Source organism: Salmo trutta, chromosome 21, assembly GCF_901001165.1.
Source record: "Salmo trutta chromosome 21, fSalTru1.1, whole genome shotgun sequence".
Taxonomy (NCBI): Eukaryota; Metazoa; Chordata; class Actinopteri; order Salmoniformes; family Salmonidae; genus Salmo; species Salmo trutta.
In genome coordinates, this window is record NC_042977.1 from 7,100,179 (window position 1) to 7,113,038 (window position 12,860).

At 43.1% G+C, this 12,860-nt stretch overlaps 1 protein-coding gene across 4 annotated transcripts in view; it reads left to right on the plus strand.

The window, feature by feature from the left end:
- The first annotated feature begins 1,582 nt into the window (after nt 1-1,582).
- si:dkey-181m9.8 (E3 ubiquitin-protein ligase RNF31) overlaps nt 1,583-12,860 on the plus strand; it is a 35,348-nt gene continuing 24,070 nt past the window's right edge. The window contains exons 1-12 of one of the 4 annotated variants that reach the window (XM_029704057.1): nt 1,583-1,892; nt 2,740-2,830; nt 3,123-3,188; nt 3,307-3,476; nt 3,720-3,868; nt 6,830-6,906; nt 8,037-8,207; nt 10,171-10,275; nt 11,177-11,437; nt 11,700-11,791; nt 12,010-12,198; nt 12,544-12,729. In XM_029704057.1, coding sequence (XP_029559917.1) covers nt 1,848-1,892; nt 2,740-2,830; nt 3,123-3,188; nt 3,307-3,476; nt 3,720-3,868; nt 6,830-6,906; nt 8,037-8,207; nt 10,171-10,275; nt 11,177-11,437; nt 11,700-11,791; nt 12,010-12,198; nt 12,544-12,729 — 1,602 coding nt within the window. In that variant the 5' untranslated portion in view covers nt 1,583-1,847. The remainder of the gene's footprint in view (nt 1,893-2,739; nt 2,831-3,122; nt 3,189-3,306; nt 3,477-3,719; nt 3,869-6,829; nt 6,907-8,036; nt 8,208-10,170; nt 10,276-11,176; nt 11,438-11,699; nt 11,792-12,009; nt 12,199-12,543; nt 12,730-12,860) is intronic. The other 3 variants (XM_029704055.1, XM_029704056.1, XM_029704058.1) reach the window with 3 other exon arrangements.

Sequence of the window (12,860 nt, forward strand, 5' to 3'; positions counted from 1 at the left end):
CCTTTGGCAAACACCAAATGTGTTTGCTTCTTTTTTTCTTTAAGCAATGGCTTTTTTTTCTGGCCACTCTTCCGTAAAGCCCAGCTCTGTGGAGTGTACGGCTTAAAGTGGTCCTATGGACAGATACTCCAATCTCTGCCGTGGAGCTTCGCAGCTCCTTCAGGGTTATCTTTGGTCTCTTTGTTGCCTCTCTGATTAATGCCCTACATGCCTGGTCTGTGAGTTTTGGTGGGCGGCCCTCTCTTGGCAGGTTTGTTGTGGTGCCATAATCTTTCATTTTTTTTATAATGGATTTAATGGTGCTCCGTGGGATGTTCAAAGTTTCTGATATTTTTTTATAACCCAACCCTGATCTGTACTTCTCCACGACTTTGTCCCTGACCTGTTTGGAGAGCTCCTTGGTCTTGGTAGTGCCGCTTTCTTGGTAGTGCCGCTTTCTTGGTGGTGCCACTTGCTTGGTGGTGTTGTAGACTCTGGGGCCTTTCAGAACAGGTGTACATATACTGAGATCATGTGACAGATCATGTGACACTTAGATTGCACACAGGTGGACTTTATTTAACTAATTATGTGACTTCTGAAGGTAATTGGTTGTACCAGAACTTATTTTAGGGGCTTCATAGCAAAGGGGTGAATACATATGCACACACCACTTTTCAGTTTTACTTATTTTTTTAAACAAGTAATTTTTTTATTTCACTTCACCGATTTGGACTGTTTTGTGTATGTCCATTACATGAACTACAAATAAAAATCAATTTAAATTACAGGTTGTAATGCAACAAAATAAGAAAAACTCCAAGGGGGTGAATACTTTTGCAAGGCACTGTAAGTTATCTTGTATGAGCTTTTGTGCCGAATACATTGTTGTTACAGGTGTCAAGCTTAGGGGCATGTTGGCAGCATTGTGTAGGAGGGAGGTTCCTAGGTGTGAGAAGTGTGAAGAAGGGCATGAGACAAAGGAATGTGTAGCATTCGGGAAAGTAGTGGTATGTGTTAATTGTAGGGGTGCCCATGGGGCTGGGGATCAGAAATGTCTTGTGCGAGTTAGGCAGGTTGAGGTTTCCAGCGTTAGAGTAGTGCAGAAATTGTTATATGCTGAGGCAGTGAAGAAAGTAGAGGACGATGGGTCAAGGGGGAGGGATGCTGAGATAAGTGGTGTGAGTAGTAGATCTGTACCAGTACAGAGGGATACACCAAGAAGTGATATGTTTCAGTAAGATTGAATTTTTGGCATTTCTAGCAATGGTTATTCTCTGTACTGCAGGGATGGAACATAAGTCACAGCAAATAGAGGTTGTGGTGGCAGCTGCAGAGAGGTATTTGGGTGTGCAAACCTTAATATCAGAAGAGTGTGGTGTGGTGTCCTTCAGGCTGTTGGCCTGAAGTACGACGAAATAGATTTAAATAGTGGAGTATGTTTTTGATATATTTTTTTTGTGAGTGTAGTGTTAGATGGTAGAGTAATTGAAGCATTTATTTATTATTTTTTATTATTATAATTTTTTTCAAGCAAAGTAAAAGGGAATTATACTCCAGTCTAGTTGGTGGCGGTAATGCAACATGTATTGGATGCCAACCGCCTCATCGAAGAAGAAGATGAGCCCAGAGTTGGAATTCCGCGTTGGATGACTGTTCTAATCGATTTTTCCAAATCGGAAACTCGTTTTTTTTTTCTCAGTTCCCAGTTGTTTGAACGGACTGAAGTCGGAGATGTCCAAATTCCCAGTTTCGAGTTCCTAGTGTTTTTCAACGCAGCTGTCGGGAATGTCAGATGATGTTGTCATAGATAGTTTTGAATGTTGATTCATAATTCCACATAAGATTGAAAGGTTAAATTATAAAAGATGCCGAGGGTGCCAGCAGTCCTTGAATATGAAACACTGACCGAGGTAAGAAGATAACCCAGCTAGCCTAGTTTCTGAATGTTGTTTATCTTGATAGCTAGCTACTGTAATTAGCTATATATGCTAACTATAACACTAACGTAAGCAAATATACTCATATCTCTGACAAACTACATAGGACGACCGTTGTAGGGCTAAGCAAAAGTTAGTTAGCTAACTACTAACATTTAGCTAGCTAGCTTTACTTTGTGACAAGGTATTTAACTAGCTAAGTTAGCCAGCTATGCATTTATCTGAGGCTGCACTTTAAGGAATAGGTAGCTAGCCTAGCTTAAACAATTGCTATCGTGTTTAAATTGAAGAGTTGCCAGCTAGCTACTATAATGAACAGGTGCAACTATCCAGCCATTGCTAGCAAACGTTGGTAGCTTGATAGCTACCCTTCACTGACAACACAGTTTGACTAGCTAGCTTGCAAGCAAATGCTTGGTTTTCAAGCCATGGAACAGTTTGTTAGCCACTCCCAATGCTTTACAGCTGTACTTTGCCTCTTGATTGTTCTGACTTTTGAAAAATGGTTTACAATGTCATTGTTTCTTGTACTCGGTACTGTCAACGTGGGGTGATGCAGAGAGGAAGAGGCGAATATATAGATCATATTTGGATGAAGTAGCTAACTAACCAATAATTGGAATGCCACACTCGGCTTTGAAGTGCCTAAACAGTACTGCAGTCAGTAAACAAATCCACATGCCTCTTGATGTCTAAAATAACTGGACAAGAGTGCATTGAGTCGATCATTGTTTCGTCTACTACACACTGAAAAGATAATGGCTAGTGTGCCAATATTGATTACATGTTCCCTCCCCCTCTCTCTTTTCATTCTTTTCAGTGTAAATACAGCTTCCCTGTTGAGGTTGTCAGTGATATCAAGAATGTTACAGCGACTTATGGAGACCTACGTATGTATGTGGACTTCTACTGTAAGTTCACAGCTTATAAACCTGTATCATCACTTCTCTTTTATTTAACCTAACTTATATTGATCCTGTGTCACTGTTAGGTGTGTCGTTGGTGTCACTATTTTTCTAGTGGTCATGACACCTTAGGTCACCAGCGAAGTGGATTAGATAGGTTTGCTGTGCTAAGCAAAGATGTATGGGCAGATTGTTGTTTTGCACTCTAGGGTTGTTTCTGGACCAGACCAGCTTGAGTGCCCTGTGTCTGCCTTAAATTATGCAGAATGCTAACATGATATTTATGCTTCAACTACAGGTTTCCCCAATAAGGAAAAGAAGAAGTTAGTTTATTTGGCTGGTACTATTCCAGTTCCACATGACGGTAAGCACACTATCATAATAATAACTAGTTTTCGTACCTTGCCACATTGATAACATTTTCACCATTCCCTATGTAAGTTGTTATTGAAGTGACCCATGGAAATAATTTGTCCTCCAAGCAGGTAACACATATAATATCCCAGTGGGCATCTGGCTCCACGAGACTCACCCCCAGAGCCGACCGAGGTGCTACGTGTGTCCCTCCATCTCCATGTTGATTAACCCCAGGTGCCCATATGTGGAGGCCAGTGGGCAGGTGCTCCTCGACTGCCTCAACAACTGGAAGAGCGTAAGTCGACAACAATGCAACAATGTGATTTTGATAGTGCTTGGTGAATGTTTTGTTGATATATTTTTATTATTAGAAGAGATGTTAGACTAGTGGTTAGAAAATGGAGAGAGAGAGAGAGAGAGACTATGTGTGTGTAGCATGCATGGGTGGAGTGGTATGAAGAGGGGTGGTACTTTAGTACCATCATAATCAATCTACTTTTCTAGTTTGTTTGAACTGCGTCTACCTTTTGATTGGCAGGGGCTGGCCAACCTGTCATTGCTCGTCTCAGAAATGAGGTCTGCATTTCAAAAGGAAACGCCCCTCTTTGCCATGCACCCAATCAGAGTTCAGATGCTACCTACTGCAGCACACTCCAGTGCACATGCAGAGTCTTCGGACCCTGGCAGGTAAATTGAGAAGGGTGCTCATTCCTTGAAATAATAGACATACAGTGGCAAGAAAAAGTATGCAAACCCTTTGGAATTACGTGGATTTCTGCATAAATTGGTCATCAAATTTGACCTGATCTTCATCTAAGTCACAACAATAGACATAGTGTGCTTAAACTAATAACACACAAATTATTGTCTATATTGAATACATAATTTACTCATTCACAGTGTAGGTTGGAAAAAGTATGTGAACCCCTAGGCTAATGACTTCTCCAAAGCTAATTGGAGTCAAGAGTCAGCTGACCTGGAGTCCAATCAATGAGATTGGAGATGTTGGTTAGACCTGCCTTGCCCTATAAAAAAACTCACAATTTGAGTTTGCTATTCACAATAAGCATTGCCTGATGTGAACCATACCTCGAACAAAAGAGATCTCAGAAGACCTAAGATTAAGAATTGTTGACTTGCATAAAGCTGGAAAGGGTTACAAAACTATTTTAAAGCCTCAATATTCATCAGTCCACGGTAAGACATTTTGTCTATAAATGGAGAAAGTTCAACACAGAAATCTCTGGAACATGCTAACATCTCTGTTGACGAGTCTACGATACATAAAACACTAAACAAGAATGGTGTTCATGGGAGGACACCACGGAAGAAGTCATTGCTGTCCAAAAAAAACATTGCTTGCCCATCTGAAGTTTGCAAAAGTGCACCTGGATGTTCCACAGTGCTACTGGCAAAATATTCTGTGGACAGATGAAACTACAGTTGAGTTGTTTGGAAGGAACACACAACACTATGTGGAGAAGAAAAAGGCACAGCACACCAACATCAACCTCATCTCAACTGTAAAGTATGGTGGAGGGATTGGGTTTGGGATTTGGATTGGGTTTGGGGCTGCTTTGCTGCCTCAGGGCCTGGACAGCTTGCTGTCGTCGACGGAAAAATTAATTCCCAAGTTTAGCAAGACATTTTGCAGGAGAATGTAAAGCTGTCTGCCAATTTAAGCTCAACAGAAGTTTGGTGATGCAACAGGACAACAACACAGAAGTAAAATCAACAACAGAATGTCTTCAATAGAAGAAAATACACCTTCTGGAGTGGCCCAGTCGGAGTCCTGTCCTCAACCCGATTTGAGGTGTTGTGGCATGACCTCGAGAGCAGTTCACACCAACATCCCAAGAATATTGCTGAACTGAAACAGTTTTGTAAAGATGAATGGTCCAAAATTCCTCCGGACCGTTGTGCAGGTCTGATCCGCAACTACAGAAAACGTTTGATTGAGGTTATTGCTGCCAAAGTAGGGTCAACCAGTTATTAAATCCAAGCGTTCACATACTTTTCCCACCATGGACTGTAAATGTTTACACGGTGTGTTCAATAAAGACACACCATGTATAATTGTTATTAGTTTAAGCAGACTGTGTTTGTTGTGACCTAGATGAAGATCAGATCAAATGTTATGACCAATTGATGCAAAAATCCAGGTATTTCAGAAGGGTTCACACACTTTTTCTTGCCGCTGTATACAGTACCAGTCAAAAGTTAAGACACTTACACATTCAAGGGTTTTTCTTTATTTTTACTATTTTCTAGAATAATAGTGAAGACATCAAAACTAACACTTATTGAATCATGTAGTAACCAAAAAAGTGTTGAACATCTAAATATATTTTCTTCAAGCTAGCCACCTTTTTGCCTTGATGCTTTGCACACTCTTGGCATTCTCTCAACCAGCTTCACCTGGAATGCTTTTCCAACAGTCTTGGAGTTCCCAAATTCTGAGCACTTGTTGGCTGCTTTTCCTTCACTCTGCGGCCCAACTCATCCCAAACCATCTCAATTGGGTTGAGGTCGGGTGATTGTGGAGGCCAGGTCATCTGATGCAGCAATCATCACTCTCCTTCTTGGTCAAATAGCCCTAACACAGGCTGGAAGTGTGTTGGGTCGTTGTCCTGTTGAAAAACAGATGATAGTCCCAGATGGGATGGCGTATCGCTGTGGTAGCCATGTGCCTTGAATTCTAAATAAATCACAGACAGTGTCACCAGAAAAGGACCATCACACCTCCTCCATGCTTCATGGTGGGAACTACGCATGTGGAGATCATCCGTTCACCTTCTCTGCATCTCACAAAGACACAGCGGTTGGAACCAAACATCTCATTTGGACTTATCAGACCAAAGGATAGATTTCCACCGGTCTAATGTCCATTGCTCGTGTTTCTTGGCCCAGGAAAATCTCTTCTTCTTATTGGTGTCCTTTAGTTTTGGTTTCTTAGCAGCAATTTGACCATGAAGGCTTGATTCACGAGGTCTCCTCTGAACAGTTGATGTTGAGATGTTAGTTACTTGATCTCTGTGAAACATTTTTTTTGGCTGCAATTTCTGAGGCTGGTAACTCTAACAAACCTATCCATCCTCTGGAGCAGAGGTAACTCTGGGTCTTCCTTTCCTGTGGCGATCCTCATGAGAGCCAGTTTCATCATAGCGCTTGATGGTTTAAAAAACGTTCAATGTTCTAGACATTTTCTGGATTGACTGACCTTCATGTCTTAAAGTAATGATGGACTGTCGTTTCTCTTTGCTAATTTGAGCTGTTGTTGCCATAATATGGATTTGGTCTTTTACCAAATAGGGCTATCTTCTGTATACCACCCCTACCTTTTCACGACACAACTGATTGGTTCAAATGCATTAAGAAGGAAAGAAATTCTACAAATTAACTTTTAACAAGGCACACCTGTTAATTGAAATGCAAGTTCAGGTACTAGCTCATGAAGCTGGCTGAGACAATGTCAAGAGTGTGCAAAGCTGTCATCAAGGCAAAGGCAAAATTCTTCTTACTTTGAAGAATCTAAAATAAATGTGGATTGTTTTAAGCCTTTTTTGTTAAAGCGAAATATTGTTTCATTTTCAGTTGTTAGTAACTCTTCATGCTTTGAGTTTCTATTGTACTGTGTCTCCCTCTTAGCTGGCCTCAACCAAGCAGCTCTACCCCGAGAGCCAGGCGCTCCTCAATGTCCCCCACGCCACTACCTAGAGAAATAGGTGGGTGTTCTCCGAACTCTGTACCGTATCTTAGAAATGCATTCCCTGCTTTTTAAAGTTTGTTAGATGTTTTCAAACTTAGTGGTCTAATGTCAAGATGAGTCCACATCCCTGGCCATCTGTTTTGTAGAGCCAGCTATCTGCCACAATCAAAAATAAATGGAAAAGGTAAGCTGTATCTACACAATCAGGGCATAACATTAACTTTTTGGTCCACCAGCCACTGTGGCAGGTAGATTTCCCCCCGAAAACAACTTACCGCTGAAATTACACCAACAAAACACAAAAAATAAACAGATGAGCATTTTTTGTAATGTTTCTAAAACAATAAATGTATTACTAGTAAGAACTAATTTGGTATATTGTTTCATTTCATTTTTTTAACCAAAATATCATAGATGAGACAATGTTCACCTGCCCCTTTTTGGGTGGGAGGTTACCGTGGTCGCATGACTCGTCATGTTTGTGCCTGTGTGATTGAGTCTGACTAGTAGAGGCTTGTCTAGTCTTCCCTAGCCGTTGAAACTCAAACAGAAAAACAACCTACCTTGTGAACAAAACAATATAAATAACCAAGAATCAAGGACAAAGTCTGATTTCAGTAGACTTTCGTTTAAAGTAAATTATTCCTCTGCGCAGCATTTCTTAAAATGTATGTTTCACTCAGCTCTTCATGTGAGCACAGCCCCCAGCCAGGCAGTGTTGCAGCGCAAAGTGGAATTGGCTATATAGGATTCATAGTTATGTTGTGCTATGAAACAAAACAGCAGAAATACTTGGAAAACAGCTACTGCAGCATTTATTTTACTATTAAATGTGATTATACCTAACAATTTTTTTTCCACAAATGTGAGTGAAATGCTCGCACTGTGGAGCCCTGACCACCCACCAATGTGGCTGGTGAAATAGACATCTTACCCGCCAATGCCAAAATCTACCTGCATTTGGCAGGTGGCGGTTGTTAATTTTAGGCCCTGTACACAATCGATAGCTAATCGGCCAACCCACTTCTCCTTTCATCCCACTCCTTCTCACTGCACTTCCTTCACCCTAATTTATAACAACTTCTAGTAAATTGTCAACCTTTTGCTTTCATTTCCTCACTAACAGTGTATTATCAATTCTCCTAGTTCCGCCCAAGAGTTTAAAGTCCAGCCAATCGGGGCCTCTCAGAGAGTCTGCGACTGGTGTGAGGCGATCCTACACAGAGGAGCTACTGGATATGGGGATAAACTTTGGAGTGCCAGGGGGAGTCCAGTTTCCCTCCTCCTCCACCAACCCCTTCATCACTACTGCCTCTGGTAGGACCCAGTATATAAACATTTGGGGCTGGTTTCCCAGGCACACATGAGACCTAGTCCTGCACTATAAAGCATGTTCAATGTAGATTCTCTATTGAAAGTTCTTCTTAGTCCAGGACTAGTCTTAACCAGTCTAAGGTACTGTAGGAAAGTACTACTAAGCTACATCTAGTGTCTCCAAGTACTATTTTTGTAAAGCCATGGGGATATCTAAACTAACAAAATGCTGCATAGTGCAGGTTTGATGGTGAGCATGCCGTAGTTTTATGTACAGTGTATATATAAAGTTTGGTATTGATCGCATTGTGATACATAATGAAATGTACACTGCTCAAAAAAATAAAGGGAACACTTAAACAACACATCCTAGATCTGAATGAAAGAAATAATCTTATTAAATACTTTTTTCTTTACATAGTTGAATGTGCTGACAACAAAACCACACAAAAATAATGAATGGAAATCCAATTTATCAACCCACGGAGGTCTGGATTTGGAGTCACACTCAAAATTAAAGTGGAAAACCACACTACAGGCTGATCCAACTTGATATAATGTCCTTAAAACAAGTCAAAATGATGCTCAGTAGTGTGTGTGGCCTCCACGTGCCTGTATGACCTCCCTACAACGCCTGGGCATGTTCCTGATGAGGTGGCGGATGGTCTCCTGAGGGATCTCCTCCCAGACCTGGACTAAAGCAGCCGCCAACTCCTGGACAGTCTGTGGTGCAACGTGGCGTTGGTGGATGGAGCGAGCCATGATGTTCCAGATGTGCTCAATTGGATTCAGGTCTGGGGAACGGGCGGGCCAGTCCATAGCATCAATGCCTTCCTCTTGCAGGAACTGCTGACACACTCCAGCCACATGAGGTCTAGCATTGTCTTGCATTAGGAGGAACCCAGGGCCAACCGCACCAGCATATGGTCTCACAAGGGGTCTGAGGATCTCATCTCGGTACCTAATGGCAGTCAGGCTACCTCTGGCGAGCACATGGAGGGCTGTGCGGCCCTCCAAAGAAATGCCACCCCACACCATGACTGACCCACCGCCAAACCGGTCATGCTGGAGGATGTTGCAGGCAGCAGAACGTACTCCACGGCGTCTCCAGACTCTGTCACGTCTGTCACGTGCTCAGTGTGAACCTGCTTTCATCTGTGAAGAGCACAGGGCGCCAGTGGCAAATTTGCCAATCTTGGTGTTCTCTGGCCAATGCCAAACGTCCTTCACGGTGTTGGGCTGTAAGGACAACCCCCACCTGTGGACGTCGGGCCCTCATACCACCCTCATGGAGTCTGTTTCTGACCGTTTGAGCAGACACATGCACATTTGTGGCCTGCTGGAGGTCATTTTGCAGGGCTCTGGCAGTGCTCCTCCTGCTCCTCCTTGCACAAAGGCAGAGGTAGCGGTCCTGCTGCTGGGTTGTTGCCCTCCTACGGCCTCCTCCACGTCTCCTGATGTACTGGCCTGTCTCCTGGTAGCGCCTCCATGCTCTGGACACTACGCTGACAGACACAGCAAACCTTCTTGCCACAGCTTGCATTGATGTGCCATCCTGGATGAGCTGCACTACCTGAGCCACTTGTGTGGGTTGTAGACTCCGTCTCATGCTACCACTAGAGTGAAATCACCGCCAGCATTCAAAAGTGACCAAAACATCAGCCAGGAAGCATAGGGACTGAGAAGTGGTCTGTGGTCTCCACCTGCAGAACCACTCCTTTATTGGGGGTGTCTTGCTTATTGCCTATAATTTACACCTGTTGTCTATTCCATTTGCACAACAGCATGTGAAATGTATTGTCAATCAGTGTTGCTTCCTAAGTGGACAGTTTGATTTCACAGAAGTGTGATTGACTTGGAGTTACATTGTGTTGTTTAAGTGTTCCCTTTATTTTTTTGAGCAGTATATTTTGTGCCTTGATATTTGAGCTTTGATTATCTGCCATTTCATTTTCTCATTCCACAGCGCCAAATAACACTCCTGTTAGTTCTGAGGACATGAACAACCTTTTCAAGAGCCTACACCTGGAAAATGTTGTCAATGTGTACCAGCTTGGTACTAAAGAACGAGGTGAGTGGTAAACTGAATCCCTAAAGTGTTAAAAAATTTGAATTGAGGTTTGATTCACATGGCTGGGCGACTGGTCCGGTGGCAGCCGGCTCACCAAGAGATATTGAGGTGTTCAGCTACACCAGAGTGTAGCAATTCACCTACAGTCAATATTCTTTTTTTCTTTTTTTCTATCAAATCAACTTTTCCCTTTAATGTGGGATTTGTGATTGAATCAAAAAGATCAGCAACAGGCCAAACCAAATTTAACTATCCAATATTTAGTCTGTCTTAAAGGGGCAGTGCTGTATTTTGAGACTTGACTTTGCTAAGAAGCCAATAGTCAGATAGGTGAATGAAATGTAGGCTACCCATTTGGCCCATTGTGTTTGACCTTTTAAAAAGCCCTTTAAGAAGCTTATTGTTAAGCCCAGCATAATGTTTTTAAGTCCTACATTGAGCACCATATATTGGCTACTATAGGCTGGATCATAGAAATCAATAGCTATTTCCATGTGAAAATGTTTTGGGATGCATTTGCTCCATTGGTTTTGTTGGTAAGCCACTGATAGAGTGGAGATGTTATGCTCAAAATAAACTTGGAGACTGGCTAAAACATAAAGCGGGTACAGCCTCAGTGTTCATTGTGAATGCTCAAAGTTTCCACTCCAGACCAAAAATTTGCTCAGTGAATTTGTTTTAGTTTCAATGTATTCTCTCCACTGACTCAAACTCAGTTGAGATAACACATTTGCGACATGTTGTACACATACATACAGAGTACACTTGTTACTTGTCTACACAGAATGAAAATCAGAAGTGTTTCGGCCCTTGCAGGGCACTGAATAAAATAATTAAATTAAATGGCACTTATCTTTCCCATTAATTTGTGAACAACTGCCCACCGACTTTCGCTCCTCAGGACAGACGCAAGGCGATAGAGGTGATCGAGGTGGTGGTGACTACCTCCCAATCCCCACTGCAGTCATGCCCCTAGTGGACAACCAGCATCGTATCCTGGTGAGCCGGCTGCCACCGGACCAGTCCCCCAGCCGTGTGAAGAACAAGCTCACCCTCTACTTCCAGCGCAGGAGCAACGGTGGGGGAGAGGTGCTGGATGTGACCTACCCTTACCCTCTGACCCAGCCCGACCAGGCCCTGGTCAGCTTCCGCAGTCCCAGAGGTGAGTGAGAAAGGGGTTGGGGGATAAGCGAGAGCATATACTGTAGATGTGAAGGGGTAACATGCACACACTACCGTGGAGTTACAGCCTGAAAATCTACATTGTAGAATTTTAAAAAATGTATATTATGCACCTGGTATGGGAGAGTGTATATACAGTACATCAGGGTCATTTTCATTAGGCACCAAATGGAAGAAAATAGACTGAAACAAGAAGGCACTAATGATAAATTGTTTTTGTATTATTTTGGATCTGCTTTCAGATGCAGAGCAGGTGCTCTTACAGGCAGACCGAATCCTTACTGTGAATGAGCGACCTTTCCGTATACAGCTCAAGAGGGTCAACAGTGCTCAGGTAAGAGTGGGCTTAACCCCCAACCAAGTTTTTTTTTTTTCTGTGTGCATGTGTCTCTGTCCATGTGTGCGCCAGGGTTTGTGTGCATATTGTATAAGTGTGGGCCTTCCATGATAAAAAAATTAATAAAGACTGCAAAAAGAGCAACTTCTGTTTCAACAGTAGACTCTAAAGTACTACTCTACACTCTTCATATATATGCAATTCTCTTTCGTTAGATTGCGGTGCCGCCCGGCGTCTCCAGCGACAAGGCGGCCATCTTCCATAGCCTGCTGTCACTTGAAGGGCGGAGCTTCAGTCAGGCCGACGTGGAGGAGGCGGTGCAGTCGTGCCGGGACCTTCCCTCGGCCCTCAAGTACCTGTCCCATGAATGCCCCATCTGCCGCGAGCAGGTGTCCTTCAGCAAGGTGGGTGAGAGACAGGGACCCAATTCAAATACTGTCAATATGGATCCTTCCTTGCCTGCCTTCTTTGAAGTAATCACTGGTCCACTATTGTTGGACAGGTTAAAGTAGGGTCGCCCTAGTCTCCTGCAGTCTTTATTTGAGTATGGCAGCTCACGATTACATCGCTGTTTACTTGATATCTACCCACTCATGCAAAAAAAATGTAAAGGCATGCTGCAAGACATTCCACCAGAGTTTGTGTGGGAACAAGGTTTTAGCGCACTACGAGGTTTAGAAGAGTAAAATGTCTCTATCGTGCTCCACCCCTCTCTATCTTTCTCTCTCTCACTCCGTCTCTCTCTACAGATCATCACTATGACCCATTGCCCGTGTGCCTTCTGCGAGAGCTGCTTCAAGGCCTACTTCTCCCAGGCCATCAAGGAGAAGAGCATCGTCCATGTGGTGTGTCCCCTGTGTGGCCAGCCCGACGTGCGTCAGAGCCAGGGAGGCGTGGAGGAGGCCTTGGACTACTTCAGCCTTCTGGACACACAGGTCAGGCGCCAGTAGCTTCCCGGTAGTAGTAGACATTGCTGTGATGTAGTGTTCAGACCCTACCACTGTATAGACAGGGTGGACCTTTCTACCTAGCTCTGTTTCAGTTGAAATGTTTGGTTAAAAATTCC